This window comes from Diadema antillarum, unplaced genomic scaffold (assembly GCF_040938485.1).
Source record: "Diadema antillarum isolate AM-2024a unplaced genomic scaffold, OU_Dant_1.0 seq00000320_RagTag, whole genome shotgun sequence".
In the NCBI taxonomy this organism is placed as follows: domain Eukaryota; kingdom Metazoa; phylum Echinodermata; class Echinoidea; order Diadematoida; family Diadematidae; genus Diadema; species Diadema antillarum.
The window spans coordinates 1,139,134-1,156,946 of record NW_027271339.1 but is presented as its reverse complement, the minus strand read 5'-3'; the positions used below and the strand labels follow the sequence as shown (position 1 = coordinate 1,156,946).

The window sequence follows — 17,813 nt, the reverse complement described above, 5'->3', positions numbered from 1 at the left end:
ATGTAATTCTCCAATGTAAATGAGTGTATGCCCATCTGCCGTACAAGACAATGGACACATGGCGCGAACGCTACCGCGCCGTAAACTAGCGAATTACCAAGTAGATATGCTGCGAATCGGAGCGGGAAAATAATTCTCTTTCAGAGAATGGCGATTAGATTTTGAGCGAAAAAATTATGTCGACTTAGACGAGGGAATTAACACGTATTTCAGCACAGTTGGCACTCAAAAATCAGGTCGACTTTCGCGAGTTGTCGACTTATAAATGTCGACTAAGACGAAGAAATTTTCAAGGAATAACAAAGGCAAAAATTGGGACTTTTTTATTGTGTCGACTTAATCGGGTAGTCGACTTATGCGATGTCGACTTAGGCGAGGTTTACTGTATTACCCTTTTAAACATGTGTCAGCAGCAAGTCGAAGAAATGTGCACTTTATTCAAAAAGTAAAGTTTTGTGAAATTCTCCTTTTATTTTCCGTATATAGTTGTACGCATGTGACATCATACACTGTAGTAGTCTTCTCTTCCAGCAGTGACTGCGCAGATACTTAAAATATTCGTAACTTTTGAACGGATTGTCCAATTTTCCTCAAACTTTCACCGATGTGTGCTACTAATATTGCTGCATTCTCTCAATCCTTATGTATATGAAGGTGGACTTGTCCTTTAAGTTTTTACAGCACGTTTCGATTATGGTTCATAACTTTTGACATATAGGTTCGTTTGTGACCAAACTTGGATGGTAGATGTCCCTTGAGGAGTTGAAGTTGACCACAAGGTCAAAGGTCACAGACAGAGGTCAACGAACTTTAAGGGTCCAATGTTAAATTTTTACGGTGCGTTTCGATTGTGGTTCATAACTTTTGATGTATATGTCCGTTTGTGACCAAACTTGGATGTGAGATTTCCCTTCGGGAACTGACATTCACCACAAGGTCAAAGGTCACAGACAGGGGTCAACGAACTTTTAGGGTCCAATGTTAAGTTTTTACGCCGCGTTTTGATTATGTCTCATAACTTTTGATCCATATCTTTGTTTGTGACCAAACTTGGCTGATAAATGTCCCTTGGGGAATTGAAGGTCACCACAAGGTCAAAGGTCATAGGCGGGATCAATGAACTTCCAGGATTTAGAAAAACTTAAATTTCTTTTATGCGAATGGGCGAGACACAGTTTGGCACTCGCCTTAAATTTATGCAGCTGAAATATGAGATTTTTTTTTCATTTGTGTATATGAAATTAATAAGAAATTGTTAGAGCATGACATTGTCAGCTTGCTGATTTTGAATATTTGTAACAATTGGTCAAGAAGTGTTCTCTACAAAAATTTTGCAATGTCAAAATATCATAACTTCCTTATTTTTCATTTGATTTTTATCATTTTTGCACTGTTCTGCTGGAGGGGATTTTGTTCTCTTATGAAATTAATGAAATTTTGGAATGGATTTCTTCTTTAAGCCCTGATGTCAGGTAAAAAAGTTTCCAGATTTCAGTGACATAATCTACAATGGATCACCTTGGGAGACAATAGGAAGATATGCCACAATTTTGTGTTATGACTTTTTTTTTCTTTTTCTCTTTTTTGACAGAATCTGGGTGTGCCTGCAGTGATAACTGCGCTGCTCAATGTGTCTTTCACTCTGGCCAATGAGGTGGAACACCCTCTATCTCCGAAGAAACGAAGGATTTTTGTCATTAGTCTCCTTGCTGTTACAGAATCAGCAGCAATTGCAACAGGTAATGATATTGAAACAAACAATTCTTCCATTTCAGTGACCTGCCATGAGGCAGCAGTTAAACTAGATGTAGAAACTTGTAAAGACAATGTCCATCGCGGTGAATTCTACAACACTAGGGTAAAAGATAATCGTTTGTCACAAGAAGAAATCGTAGGTAAGATGTATGACATTTCGCTCACTACTGCTCAGGCACAATGAGACACGGTGGTGCATGCATATATGTTATAATGCGTATGCAGACCTAGTTCGCAGCACGCCATCTCTTGGGATGTGCCTGCACTGCAAAAACAGTGGTGTTAGATTTAACACCATGGGTGTTAAGTCTAACACCAGCTCAGCTTCAATATAGGACCACACCATCTGGTGTTGAAGTTACACCGTCACTGGTGTTAAGATACCAACACCCGTGGGTGTTAAAATATACCAACACCAGCCTCAGTGTTATTTCAACACTTCAGAGAGTGTTAAGAAGTTGACACCATATGGTGTTCATTTGACACCCCAACACCAGTGATGGTGTAAGTTCAACACCCATGATGTTAAAATATACCAACACCAGCTTTTGGTGTTGCTTAGATTATTAATAAGTTGACACCATTTGATGTTCTTTTGACACCCTTTAACACCAATGACAGTGTAACTTCAATATTATTTGTTGTTAGAATCTATACCCCAACACCTGTCATGGTGTTATTTTAACACTTCCAAGTGTTATAAGTTCACATCATTTGGTGTTTATTTAACACTATAAAAGTGTTGATTCAACGCTTCAGAGTGTGAAATAAACTCCAAGTGATGTCAGCTTATTAACACTTTGAAGTGTTAATATCTTGACATCATTTCACACTCTCCACACTTCAATCGCACAAAATGACACAGTAATGTAAGTACAGTAGGTGAAAGACAGTCACGTGCTACAAAGTTAATCAAAATATTTAATAACTGCCTGTCACAACAAAACACAGCAATTCTGTTACATGTAATGATAGCCTCATCTCTACAATATAAGTATTAAAATGAAATACCTTTGGCCCTTTTAGTTTGTTCTTTAATTATCTATGCAAATGAGATACATTATAGGAATTGTTGGCTCAATATCAAATTTAAATACTCACTCTGAATACCTTGGGCCTTCTTGGCACTATAAGTTGAATTTTCAAATGGAATTCATACTAGTATTAGATCTTCTTGGCTTCATAATTCAAATGTTCAAATTGAATTGCCTGCTCAGCTGTATAATTCAAATATTCAACATAGATAAGCCAAATTGGTTCTAAAATTTGAACATAGACTCTTTCTTTTGATCAATGCTATTGCAAGTAATGATACAAGCATGTGACATTCAGATCATTGAAATATTCAAATGACACACATTAGGCCTTCTTGGCCCAACATTTTCAACTAGAACTGGATGTGATTGATACCCCCACCTAAAACTGAGAAAGTTAGCTCAATCCACAATATTCTCGTATGCCTTTTATTGAAAAAAAAAAAGTGTTACCATAGCAACAGATTGTTCAACACTGACATCAGTGTGCTACTCATTTAAAGATTACACTGGTCACATGTGCGAAACCTCAAGTCAAATGCTAGAAAGCTGAGGGAGCTTACCCAATTCACAGTATTTTTTGTGTGATTTTCATTTAAAAAGATGGTTACCATGGCAACACCTTCCAACGTTGACAAAAGATGTGCTTTGCACATCGAAAATTACATTGGCTCTCTGTGCAATATTTCAAGTTAGACGCTCAAAAAACTGAGGGAGATAGCTAAATCAACTGGTAATGTGTAAGATTTTCATTTGAAAATGTCATTGCCATGATAACACTTTGTTTGACAATGATAAAAGATGACATTTGCACATTAACGTACTGCAGTGGTCACACTTTTGTGCCAAATTTCAAGTCAAATGCTTGAAATGTGAGAGAGTTATAAGTCATCACAATATTTTAGTATGCTTTGTATTGAAAAAATAATGTTAGTATGGCAACGCATTGTTCAACATTGACAGGAGATGTGTTTTGCACATCTAAAATTTATCTTGTCACAATGTATGTGTCATATCTCATGTTAAATGCTAAGAATTGAGAGAGTTAGCTAAATCCACTTGTAATTTATATGATTTTCATTACAAAATGCCATTACCATGGCAACACACTATTTGACAATGACGAAAGATGAAATTTGCACATATATAATTCAGTGGTCACATGTGCCAAATTTAAAGTCAAACGCTCAAAATCTGTGGGAGTTAGCTGAATCCACATATTTTGGGATGATTTGTCTAAAGATGCTGTTGCCATGGAAATGGATTTATGACCCTCACAAAAAAGTGTCTAGCACGATAAGATATTATAGTGACCATATGTATCAAATTCCAACTTAAATGCTAAAAAAAACTAAGAGAGCAGCATGATTTACACAATTTTGTATGATTTGTTTAAAAACTGCTGTTGCCATGGCAACAGATTTCTGGACACTCGAATTTCAACAGAATTGATTTAAAACTGAGTAGCTTGATCCATATTTTGTATTTGTAATCTTTATGAAAATTTGATGTTACCGTGGTAAGGCATTACTCCACACTGACAAAAAAAGGTGTCTAGCACATGTAAAAGTTACAAGCTCGTTGTTCTATGTCCCCTGGACTATCTAAAGGTAATCACCTCTTCATCAATACTGTCATCAACTAATAAAGCGTACTGCTTCATCAACTATAGACCGATTCAATTTCGATGACCTATTCACCGGCGGTATATAGGTCGCCATAGCTGGGGGCCAACCGAAGCTTCCAGCGAGCCAGTAGCTACCCAGTGAGTAGCACTGGCAGCTCAGCAGCCTAGCGTACCCATAGCGCTTAGTTAGCCGGGCGCGGCCGCTGCGCCAGCGACCGCCACGCTAATGTTGTGATTGTTTACTCACAGTGGAAAAGTCATTCAGCGGCATTTAATGCCTTTCTTTTGGACAAATTGAGTGATTCAGACATATTGATCTACAATGAAAGCTTCAAAGGAAGGATCAGGAAAACATATTGTGCAGTTGTTGGGTGCACAAATAACAGAAAACCGGAAATGAAAGCTGCACGTCAGTGTGTGAAATTCAGACACTACTGACGCATGATGAATATTATACACTTAGAGACAATTAGTGAAATACAACGGTATAAAAAATGCAGATTTTCGAAACAAACTTTTGCGTATGCCTACTAGATTCTCTATTTGATTAGGCTATCATTGCATATTCGTAAAATATGTTGTTCATTTTAGAAGACAAGTTCGGATCAAAGATTTTGATAATTCACTGATTTTTTTTTATGCTTGGTGCAATGCTTACCAAAGTTAGAATACACTTCCTGCTATACTATATCATTAAGACAAACATTTTACAGCCTACACTACAGCTAAATAAATGTTTCAAGATGTGTTAAATTCTTATATTGTTTTCACTTCTTCACTAATTGTTCAGCATTGAATTGACCATATTCAATTTTGGCCTGGAACTGTGGATTTGAATTAATTTTTGATAAAGTGATACTTATAAATATTAAACTGCCATGAATGGTGGCAAACATCTTCATAATCATACCAAGAAAGTTTTATATGAAAATCACTTTTGTAGATTATAATTGTAGGCATGGAATAGCGCGATGTTATGCAAGGTTACTTAGACCTAAACAGTAGAAGTTTTGGTTGTTGACATCAGGCGACGTAAATTAAGTTTATACGGCTTAGAAACGCCTAGATTTGCCTTCAGTTTGGTTTGCTTAGTTAGGCTTGCCTGAAGTTAGTGACAACTGAAAATCATATAGGATATAGGGTTCTAGAAGTCAATAGGTCTAGACAGGTCTAGATCTAGTCTGGACTCTTGCCTAGAATTCTAGACAAGATCTAAAAAACGTTAGACAGATTCTACCCCGCTGGCCCGAGTAAAGGTATAAGCCTATTAAGGTTTAAGTTAACTGATAAGTTGCTATTCATAGCGCCATATCTAGCTCAAGATTCTGATTCATTATTTGTATTTAATTACCGTAAAGTTCCGTGTATAAGACGCACTATTTTTTCGTCGGAAAACATTGAAAATCGGGGGTGCGTCGTATACACGGGTACAGTCGAATTACGAAAAAAAATCTGTCATGTAAATTTACACCCAATTTTATAAGGTCACCTTGGGGCCATGTATGCCCATCGACGTTTGGAAGGTAAGCAATCACTAAAACTTACGGATAAATGAGCGATCTTTCAATCTGGACACACACAAAAGCTGCAAATACGGGATAAACTTACATCGGCCTTGTGCAGTAACGATGTATCAATCTGGCCATAGACAACAGCTGTAACAGCACTGCTACCGATGTATCAGTCTACCAAGCTACATTGTACCAACAGCCAACCTAGTAGCTGAAATACGCGATGTACAGGTATCATTACTAAATTACCGATACCGTAAAACATATCAATGTACTAGTATCAATATGGCCATAGACAAAAGCTGTAAAATACGGAGTAGAATCGACACTATTGTCACCGTATGAAATATGAACGATGTGTGAAGCATGCATGCATATCCATGGCGTTCATTTGCATGCTCTTCACGAGGCCATCACAGGTAGGATAGCGTAGCTACACTGTGTAGCTAGCTAGCTAGCTAGCAAGCCTTGTGCAAAGGCAGCAGCTGCAGAGCTAGAGAGGCTCTTGCAATGGACTCGCGTCGTGCACACAGCGATCGGATCGGAGCGCGCTTGCCCGTTGCGCGCTGTGTGTGCAAGTCCATTGCTCTGAAATTATAGGGAGCTGCCTTTTGCAAAAGGCTAGCACTGTGCATACAAGCATGGTACAAGAGACACACTTGTTACTGGTAAGCCCTCCAGGCGAAACAACAGTGAGTGTAATTACCGTACGCACGGTACGTCTCGCCGTACGATCCCTCTGCTACACTTGTTGATGTTTTTCTTATTTTTCGTAATGAACCTTCCAGTCTGACATGCGTCAATATGCGAGACACCCTCTGCTATGTATGATAGCAAAGATCGTACTGTACACTCATGAGTACGATATGATACATGTACCACGATTGAAAGGCGAAACAATAGCAAGTGAGTACCGAGACAAGTCTCGCATTTTGCGTCTTCCATATTTTGCCGATGTCCGATGAATACCGTTAAAAGAAAGCATAAAAGGAAACGAAAAATAGAGCAAATACATGCTGCATTCTAGGGAAATTTTGAGCAGAAATAATATGTATGACACAAGCAATATTTGCATGGAAATTTTCGTTTTTTTTTTTTTAAATTTTAGGTCCAAAAGTAGGGGTGCGTCTTATACACGGGTGCGTCTTATACACGGAACTTTACGGTATATCAGTTAACTTCTCAACAGTCTAGGCTTACGAGCAAGACATCTGCCTGTGCCTAGCCATAGTTCTCCCCAGGTGTTTTTATTCTCTTACACAAATGTGAATATATGGAGCTTACACGCGAGTACCCAAGTCATCGCAAAAGAAATAGAGTCAACAAACATTCACGGATCGTACCTATATTTACCTTGAAATTCAAGTTTTGGCTACAGCTGTATGTCATCTACCCATTCGCTCATAGTTGATATAAGTTGTTTAATTTTTTTTTTTTTTTTTTAGATTAGCTAGCGAAAAAAAAAGTAGACTCTAGTTGTCACAAAGCCAGACGCGTCGATCGCTGCCAGCGCCGGGTGGTAAAAGCACTGGCTGCTGCTGGCACCCTTGCCACGCACGCACGGTGCTTGGCCGACTCGGCCCCCAGTTATGGCGTCGCCTTAAGAGGGCGCACTTCCATGAAGAGTCACTCAAATCGGTCTACACTGTATATCATCAGTCTCTATCTCAGTTCCTCAATCACATTGTCGTAGAACTGGATTTGGAGTACCTTCACAATTTCATTGTCACAGTGATGATTCTTTAACTGTCTTCTAAAACCACTGAAGGAATCAAATTATGTCCGTGCACAGGCCCCCTGGCTGCATTTTATTGTTTGTCCATCACTCAGTCCATGTTTATAAGGCAAACAGTGAAAAAAAAAACAGTTTCAGTGGGAAACTGTCTCCTACAAAGCAGCTTCATTTTTGATTTGCAAGTTTAGATCTCAGTTCAGGAACTCGGGGTGATTCTGAATGTCCTAAGGATGAGGAGAGGTTTTGCATACGGTAGACCAAACAAATGCGCTTTTAACAATGTATCGAAGGCACTCTTAATGATATCACCAGGGCAGGGTAGTACCAAGTGATCAACAATGAAGTAATATTGGTCTATGTTATCCTTCTGACGTCCTCTGTCAAGCAAGTAGAGCTGCATCTGCTTCTGCTTTCCCTCTTCAAGTAGTGATCAAAGCTAGCATCAGGCTGAAAATGTGAGGAAACAATGAAATAGGAACAGACATAATATTGTATGAATCTGTTACAAATAAAAACTGGACAAATTTGACTGTGACCTTTAATCTGATTCCAAGATCGACTTGGTCATGCATAGGCTTACCACGTTTTATTCACATATGATTATTTAAACAGTTTTCAAGCTACCACACTCACGGAGGGATGGACTACTCAAAGCCATAACAATTCCGGCACCACTTCTTGGCGGAGGCTTATAAAGGGCTCTTATCCCACTTTACTTAATGATCACTATAATTTCACAATACAAACTCACTTATACCTAATTTTTCTTAAAGAAGCTTTGAAATTTAACACTTCTCACTAATTCGTGACTGATTAAAAAGCAACTTCAAAATTTCAGCCTGCATATGTGGCCCACAATCTTTAAAGTTCAAGGATCGACTTTCAAAAGCACTCACGAGTAAAGTTCTTGCCGTCATCAGGACATCACCCTGACAAAGGCAAGTGCGCAAAAATATTCACATCGTCCAAAAAGGTCATCTATGAAACATGTATTTAAAAAGCAAGTGACCCAAATATAGTATATAGTCTAACAAAAAACAGAAAAATTTCCCTAGACCTCTAATTTATTTTCTATTACAAATACAGATATAGAAAGTAGAAAATGCAAATTCAGTTAAACTCTTAAAAATCAATTTCACTTTCAGAATACCGAAGTACTGTGAGTTCTAATTGCCTGCACGAAATGACTCATAAAGGCTTGCTCAGATATGATGAGACAAACTCCAGCAACATTTTTAGTGCACAAGTCAATGGGATATGAGGTAGTAAAAAACAAACAAACACAGCAAAACAAAACAAAACAAAAACAGTGAGGCAAGAGGCACATATTTTGCCACACGGTGGCAAGAAGTTATGGTGCAATCAAGCTCTCTAAAAAAGTTAGTGCAAGATATGATATCATGAGTTTATCTGCACATTTTTTTACAAAATTTCTTTTTTGAGTATTGACATGTTAATGTGCGTTCATTAACCCTAACTAGGCCGGGCTATTTAGGTAGTTGATAGAGCGGGGGGGGAGGGGGGGGGCCTCCTAGGCCTCCCCCCCCCCAGATCTCAGCCGTTAACCGCACGATCGCGACGAAAATTGGCACACACATTGCCTATGATGTAATCTAAAATACCATGAAGTTGATTTTTTTTAAAATTATCATTTATGCTAAATTATGCTAATTTATGCATAATGATGCATAAAATCAGACTATTTGATATAAATTACAAAATAAAGCTCAAAACAGGCACATTTTTTGTGTAAATATTCTTTTTAGTATTCTTAGCAAATGTTGTTAAAAACAATTGTGATATCAGAAAAAAAACTTAAGTATTTTATTGTTTTTTTGAATTTCTTATGTATTTCCCTGTTTTTCGACTTTATGTTTTTCATTGTTTTTTAAAAATTTGTCCGCGACATCGCTCCGAACAAGAAAATATGTTATTCATTGATTTTAGTCAATAAACAGCCAAATAATCATGCTTTTATGAATTTGCCTGTAAGCACAGTTTGCATTGAAATTGTACACGAATTCACATTTTTGAGCAATTTTTGGTCTGACATGCATGTACATATTTATGTGCAACTTCGGAACCGCGTGCCCGGGCGTCGCAAATTTGGTGTCAAAAGATGCGGGAGACTCGAAAGAAAAAAGTCATGAAACGTCGCAGCGAAAGCTTTTTGCGATTGCGATATATCGCGCGGAACGTCGAGGGGGGGCCTCGGAGGTCCCCCCCCCCCCGGCCTAGTTAGGGTAATATCAAAGTGGCGTGGTTCATCTGCCTTTGAAAAATCAAAGTCACAAGATATTTCCTTGCATTTCTTTTTCATAATGAAGGGCTCCTGACCTTTGATTATGACCTCATAGTTGGGTGCCTAAGGGCTCAAAATGGGTTGTTTGGTTCAGATTCTTCCAAAAGCACCAAATTTTGATCTTAGGTCCCTTGTACCATACTCTTTCGATTTTTGATGGGCGCCAAGATTAAAAACCCTTGGGGCTGCCATATTGGTGGAATCCAATATGGCCGCCATCCGGGTTAAAGGTCAACTGCAGTTACAAATTGAAAAGGTTGATTAATGTTATGAATCCCATTTTGAAGATTTACAGGGTTAGAGAATGTGATTCTAAACATCATTTCTGCACTTCAAGGTCACTGTCACCTCTCAAGGTCACTTTCAAGGTCAAATAAGGGTCAAATCAGGCATTTTGTGCATTTTTCGAAATGGCGTCTGAGCATTCAACTGCAATTTACTGGTACCCCTATTTTGTCCCAATTGTCATCTCTTCCATACTCCTTCAGTGGTCAATTAGGGCTAAGAGCGGTTCCATCCTCCTACATATCAATAATGATTATGACAAATAAATGAAGAAATTATATTTAAGATATATATACACATATGTGACCCGCTACTACAAAATGATCCTAAAGTCTGGCGAGGTCAATTATTTGAAAATTGCATGGCATAATTTCCTAATCTTTCTGCTTTAAATTGATATATAACACATCTTATAAAAATAATCGGCTGCGGAGATATCGATGTTTAAAAGAGAGCATGTCGAGACGTCTGGGAAATCACTGTTTCAAGAAAAGCACTCTAAAAGCTTTCCTTGCGACGCAATCGCGATCAAGGGACACGCAAGTCAGTTTTCACCTCCGGACAATAGAAGGCAAGCCCTAGCAACTCCCGAAATGCTCATTCAAGCACAGCGTCGGCGGTCTCCTCACCGACCAATCAGTGACCAGGATGCCAGGAGAAGCGGCTTGGCATAGCGCACCCCGCCTGCACGCACCAGTCGACTGGGCAGTGTGTGAGCTTCACGCTTCGGTTAGCGGCAAGCAGCAAACTGACCAATGAGATCACTCTGGTCGTTGTTAGGGGCGGAGCCTATCTGTGGCGCTCAATCCAAATTTTGGAACCAGTTTCTGCCTCGTTGAAACGCCAAAAAACACGGCCCAGAAAAACGCTATTTTTTGGTCTTTCCTTTCACCATTTTGCTTCAAAATTTCGACAGATGATAGAAGATATGTCAGACTACAATAATATGTCAAAATCAGAAAATCGTAAGTTTTGACCAATTTTGATGCTCTGACTTCAAACTCGATTTTCACGGCTTCGACCGTGCGCGACTTTAGGACCCTTTTGTTGTAGCGGGTCACATATAATGTATATATATACATATATATATATATGCGTGTATATTTTGAAATTTTGAGCACAGAAAATGGGCTTCCATCGGTTTCGTTTTCTTTTCTCATTTTCTTTGCTCAAAGTTTTCACTATTTATCTATTGTTTCTGGTCAGTTTTCCCTTTCTTTGTTTCAATGTATATATATATATATGTATATATATATATGCTTAAAAATGGCCACCATCCTATTCCAAGGTGCCGAATCAGGGTGCAATGGAAAAGAGGGTAATAAACACGCCTAATCTTATTTTGTCTTCGTTTTTCCTTCTGACGAGATAGCTGGATAGCACGTATGCAACTAGCTGGTCAGTTGTATGTACTTGGGGTGGACCACTTTACCGGTTTATGCACCTTGAGTTTTCCGATAACGGAATGCCGATTCAGGATCTTTTGATGTGCCTGGGTTTGTGATTCTTTCACACAAGGGACTTCCACTTTTTATATCCAAGTGACGAGGTGCAAAGTGTTGTGCCTCTACTAGAGGGGACGGTATGACAACACACACCATTGCTCAGCTAGACTTGAGATAAGTGGGATTCGAACTTGCGCCGGAACACAAGTCTTTAGACCACAAGCCATACGCTACCGACTGAGCCACCTCGTCACCTTTCATGGTCAATTATATAACTTTCCATCTGGCAAGCGATATGATTCTCCTCCTGCTGAAATTGGTGTATGCCTGCTCTCCCTTGCTTCCGGGGAATCAAGCTCCGCAATCCAGGTCAGACCAGTATTCTAGGGGCAGTTAACAAATTTCGATCATTAAAGTCCTTTAATGGCAGTATCGTATATCAGAGTAGGTGAAGACAATTCAGCTGAAGGTTTTTTCTTATCTTTTTTTTATTCTCTTTTTATCAAACGAAACCATTTCTTTACTGAAAGTGCAAATAACTAGGGAAACTGAACGTCTATTGATGTTGTATGGGATACTGATCCTGAAGAAAATAATCTTTTTGCGCAGCAACACTGTGCAGTCCTCTGACAAGAGATGGTGATGGCACCACTCAAATATCAAATTATGATTGGAGGAGCGTAGTGGCTTCCTGAAAATTAAGATTGAAAAATAAATCATTTATCAGCGCACAGATATCCAAGAATAAATGGGACAGACAACTCATCCTGAGAACCTGATTCAAGAGGGAAATATCCAACAGGAATTGTGATCTCACAACCCTTCAGCTTTCCAACAACTTAGATGCGATCTACGCAAAGATATCCTCACAAAGGATGACATAATGTTTTTTGAAAGCATTTTCTGAAAACAGTATACAATCGCACGGATGAGCATAACATCACATTTTTGGTAGTGTGCTTTTTTTAATCTCTTTGATCTAAGGGAGTTAGGGTGGGTCGTGGTATTGAAAAGATAAAGGCCTTTTCAGCTCTTCTTTCTGTACAGCATACCTCTCTTCCAGAGCCCAACATCAGGCACCGACTGACAGGGTGCGACATTACTTCAGACTTGCTTTGATGTGGCATGCAAAATGCCTATTATAAGTAGTATGGGGTCAGCAAACCAGAGCTTACTGACACATTAACTACTTTAATATTAAATCGTGCTCATGTCCAGCAAGGACTGATGAGCAACAAGGTTTATGGGGCAGCCTGCGTCAACGAGGGTAGGCATCATCTCGTCATAATGTGGGAGCAGATCATCAGAAACCACCCTATCTGATGTGATCCCTGACTTCAGGGAGTGGAGTTGGAGGAAAGATGGCACAGGTACATGGCAGTTACTAGTACTATCAGCCACTCTCCGCAATGCTTCAGTGTCAAATTTTATTCTTCTGCACGACAGCTGTTTCAAGGCACGCATTGGGAGGTGGAAAACATGGAAATGAAAAAAAATTAATGAAATGAATGAAGGTGAAAATGCACAATGTAGGGCAGGTGTCAGACGAGCCATGGTCAGTAGTTTGATATTGCTGCAAACTTAAAGTGGGGGGGGGGGAGGGGATTGAGGGCCTATCTGATGGGAGGAGTCATTGTCGCAATGCCAGCATCTCAAAGAAATTATTTTCGCTGTCACAACTAACGCGATTTCCAGGGCGACGTCCAAGACGTCTTCAAACAAAGGGACAGCTTATTTGCTTGGAAGTCATGGGGATGTTGGCACGGCTTTTGCAGTCGCAGGGACTTATCAGAGACGTCTTTTGTCAGCGACTTCTCCCTTTCGTCGCCATTATGTTATTATGGTCTCCCCAAGATGCGGGGGGTCATCTCGAAGATGTTGCAGACAAATTTAGTCCCCACGACATGGCCACAGTGATGGAGACTTCGCAGAGACGTCTCGGAGACAAGCTGGAAGACGGAAATAGTCTCTGCAAAAATCGGAAATGTTCGATTCTCCTGCGAATCCTGGAGATTGAGCTCGTCTCCAGGAGACGTGCGTCGTAGAGATGTTGCGGAGAGTAGAGTTGCAACCTATAGTCTTCAGACCAACGAGATACCAACTTATAAAGTCTTGTGATATTATACCAATTTGCGTCCAAGCACTTTGGATAGAATCTTAATAGACCCTTGAAGGTGTCACGAAAGTTGTACTATAGCATATCTAATCTGCACCCTGTTAATGGCGTCACTGTGGCACCTGTGAAATATGCTTGTTCCCTACATGGCGGCACCAGGACCGTCATGTTCTCTGAACGGCATATTTAGCTGTGGAGGCACATAAATTTCCTATAAGGACTTTAGAATCGAACTTTCTTACACAAGTTCGAAAATAGTAAATTGATGCCAACCTGATGTACTAAAACCCTCTTGAACACGACAGATTTTTTTCTTTTTTTTCATCCAGATTAGGAGTGATCTTCATAATTATTATTCCATTGAATTTAAATCTGAATTATGAATATCTATTGTGATTGAGGATCCCTGAACTGCACCAGAGAAATAAAAACACTTCTCTTTTTAGTGGCAACGTCAAGGATGCTGGTAATATAGAGAGTAGCCCCCCCCCCCCCCCCCCCTCCCCCTTATTGCTAAACGATTAATATATTAGGTAGCAATAGGATTCTATTTCTCATTATGTATGTTTTTATTGCATTCCTTGCAGATGAAGATGAAAATAATAATCCAATAATCAAATCTTGAAAAATCTTTTAAAGGGCATTACCCATAATTCTAACTAGCTCTTTTGTAATGTAAAAATAATTAATGGAATAATTGTGACATGAACTATGATATTCCATAGTTTTGGACAGAACCTCACTTAAAAGCTTGTGTAGCCATATTATAACAGGTCATAATTGAATGATGCAGAAAAGAATTACCATAAGTAAATATTAAAAATGAAATTGAAGGGTTAGCAAGTCTTCAAATTTGATTGTGAAATAAGGATCTGAGTAAGATCCCTTAAACCTAATTACTCTCAGAAAGGGGTTCTTATTATAATTCAGGAGTGTATACCTAGTGTTTGAAATCTTAACATGAAAGCAGATATATTGATGTTACTCATGAGAAAGCCCACCTCTCCCTCTCTCACAGCCCTCAACAACTGCAATTCCTCCTATATCGACTATATATAGGCAAGCCATTTTCTGAATTACCTATTGTGAATATAATGGTTTGACCCCAAATGACCTTTAGGGAGACCTTATAAGGAAAAGTTGACATCAGACCATAAAAACAACTTCACTTATTGTAACACTTTAAAGGGTTTTTTTTGTTATGGACTGGCCTCTAAACGTAGGTGGCATCCATATTGGATTTTGCAAATATGCCACCCCGGAGGGCGCCCTTCACAAGAAATACGCCATTTTTCAGCCGTCGACAACTGCAATTCTATTACTAAGGCTGGCATTCCTGGAATATTGACCATGGCCAAGCCATTTTTTCAATAAACTGTTATGAATACAATTGCTTGACCCCTAAATGACCTCAAGGTGACCTTATAAGGATAAATTGACTTCAGACCATAAAATAACTTCAGATTCGAACTTCTTGACCCAGAAAACCTCTTATCCTGACTTTTTAAATGATTGTAACCCTTTTATGTTTTCAAATGCAAGTGACCTTTAAACCTATATGGCGGCCATATTGGATTCGCATATTGGATTTTGCCAATATGGCCGCCCCAGAGAGCGCCCTTCTTGGCGCCCATCAAAAATCGAAGTATTATGGTTTGGGCTACATGTGTGCCAAATTTTGGTGCTTTTGGAAAAATTTGAACCAAAAATCCCTTGCGCCCTCCACTATCATGATCCTCATCAACTCCAGGGGAAAGTTTGATAAAATGTATTGTCAGATGCAAAGATTTCAGCTACTTATGATAGTTGTCAGCGATGACAAGTTTTGTGGAACGCCCACTGGACTTACATAGCCTTACCAAGTTTCATTCACAGATGATTGTTTTCAGCTTGTGGCATACACAAGAAACAATAGTGGACCGGGGGCCTGTGGAGCCGGGAAATGTGCAAACGCCGGGAAATGTGCAAACGCCTGGAAATGTGCAAACGTCTCGCCGGGAAATGTGCAAACGCCGGGAAATGTGCAAATGTCTTGCCGGGAAATGTGCAAATCTCTAAATTTCATCAACGGGAAGTGTGCAAACGTGACGCCGGGAAATGTGCAAATGTTCAATTTTGCCGGGAAATGTGCAAAACGTCGCCGGGAAATGTGCAAACCATTCATTTCACCTATATTATGTACAGATGGAAGAGAAACTCTCAATCAAAGCTGTGCACGAACTATTACCATCTGTCTTTTTATGCCTCCGCCACGAAGTGGTGCCGGAGGCATTATGTTTTCGGGTTGTCCGTCCGTACGTACGTCCATCCGCTTTCGTTTACGCGATAACTTGAGTAATATTGACTGGAATTTTACCAAATTTGGTCCAAGTATAAAGTATGATAGGGTTATTATTTGATAAGATTTTGGTGAAATCGGCCTGAGGTCAGAGGTCAAAGGTCAAGGTCAAATCATGAAATTGTATCCGTTTACGCGATAACTCAAGACTGGATCGAGCAAATTTCACCAAACTTTGTCGGAGGATGATGTATGATGGGGCAATTACTTGATTAGTTTTCCAGTGAAATCGGACAGAGGTCAAAGGTCAAATATCAAGGTCAAATCCTAAAATTTATCTGTTTACGTGATAACTCAAAACTGGATGAAGCAGCTTTCACCAAACTTGGTCCAAGGATGATGTATGATGGAACAATTAGTTGAGTAGATTTTAGTGACATTGGCAAGAGGTCAAAGGTCAAAAGGTCTAGGTCAAATGCTAAAAATGTTGCTATTTCCCCCATATCTATGCAATGCCCAAAGGTATTTTCTTGAAACTTAGTGTAGACATGTACTACTGCGTAAAGATTCTCCAAAGAGAGTTTCATGTCATAAGGTCAAAGGTCAAAAGGTCAAAGGTTAGGTGAAAATGTTACAATATCACTTTTCTCGCAAATGGTTCAATGTATCTTCATGGAACTTGGTGCACGCATGTACTGACTGGCAGGGATTATCTAGGGTCAATAGTCAGGGGGGTCAAAGGTCAAGGTCAACTCCTCAAAATTTTACTATTTCCCTCATATACTAGTATATGCAATGCTTGCATTATTAGTTTTAAAACTTAATATATACGTGCATTACCTAATGGAGATTCTCCGGGAAATTTCCAGCCAGAAGATCAAAGGTCAAAGGTTAAGTGTCAAGGGCCAGGTTTCAATGCCCCCCCCCCAAAAAAAAAAAAAAAACTATGTTGTACTGTAATTACATTCTTTTTTCATACCTTGGAAATTACTCAATGCATAAACTTATAAAAGGGTCCGTCAGAAGTCAAATAAAAATTCTCAATTCCCTAAATATGTGTACCTGCACTCTTAGACAATAATTATAGCAAACCCAGTTCAAGGAAAGTGAACATTCAAGATATTTCTGACAAACCTGTCATTTCAATATTTTGCCAGTTATGTGAAACTGTCATCACACATTGTGAAGACATTGTACTATACACCTATTGGGAGAATCATGCATTATGGCGGAGGCATCAGTCGCCATAGCGACATTTCTAGTTTTTTATTACATTTTCAGCATTTCCTTGCAAACCTTACAACGATTTTTCACCAGATTTGGCAGATAACATCTTAATGGTGATATGATCGTAATTTGTCAAAATGAGCCCCCCCCCCCCACACACACACACACCACTCCTAAGGAGGGGGGGGGGGGAGGAGTTGAAGCCTCAGAGTCCCTATACCATGTATAAACGCTTGATTTATTTTTCTTCATCTGTCGAACCGAAAAAGAAAGAGCTAAGTTAGTGCTATGAAGACATTAATGACTACAATTTCATGTTTGATTATGGCGGACCCAGGGGTGCCCTTATCGGGGGTGAGGGGGAGGAGGGGGATTTTCCACATTTTCAGCACATTCTCGAAAAATCTAGGACGGATTTTCACCCAACTTGTGAAATATAGAGACAGTCGTATTTATGGTAATATAATCTAGATTTGTTAAAATGCGCCCCCCCCCCCC

At 39.3% G+C, this 17,813-nt stretch overlaps 1 protein-coding gene across 3 annotated transcripts in view; it reads left to right on the top strand.

Moving 5' to 3' along the window:
• The window catches only part of LOC139730519 (uncharacterized), a 312,627-nt gene that overhangs the window by 24,923 nt on the left and 269,891 nt on the right, over nt 1-17,813 (top strand). For all 3 annotated transcript variants that reach the window (XM_071641366.1, XM_071641365.1, XM_071641367.1), the window contains exon 2: nt 1,592-1,739. In XM_071641366.1, coding sequence (XP_071497467.1) covers nt 1,592-1,739 — 148 coding nt within the window. The remainder of the gene's footprint in view (nt 1-1,591; nt 1,740-17,813) is intronic.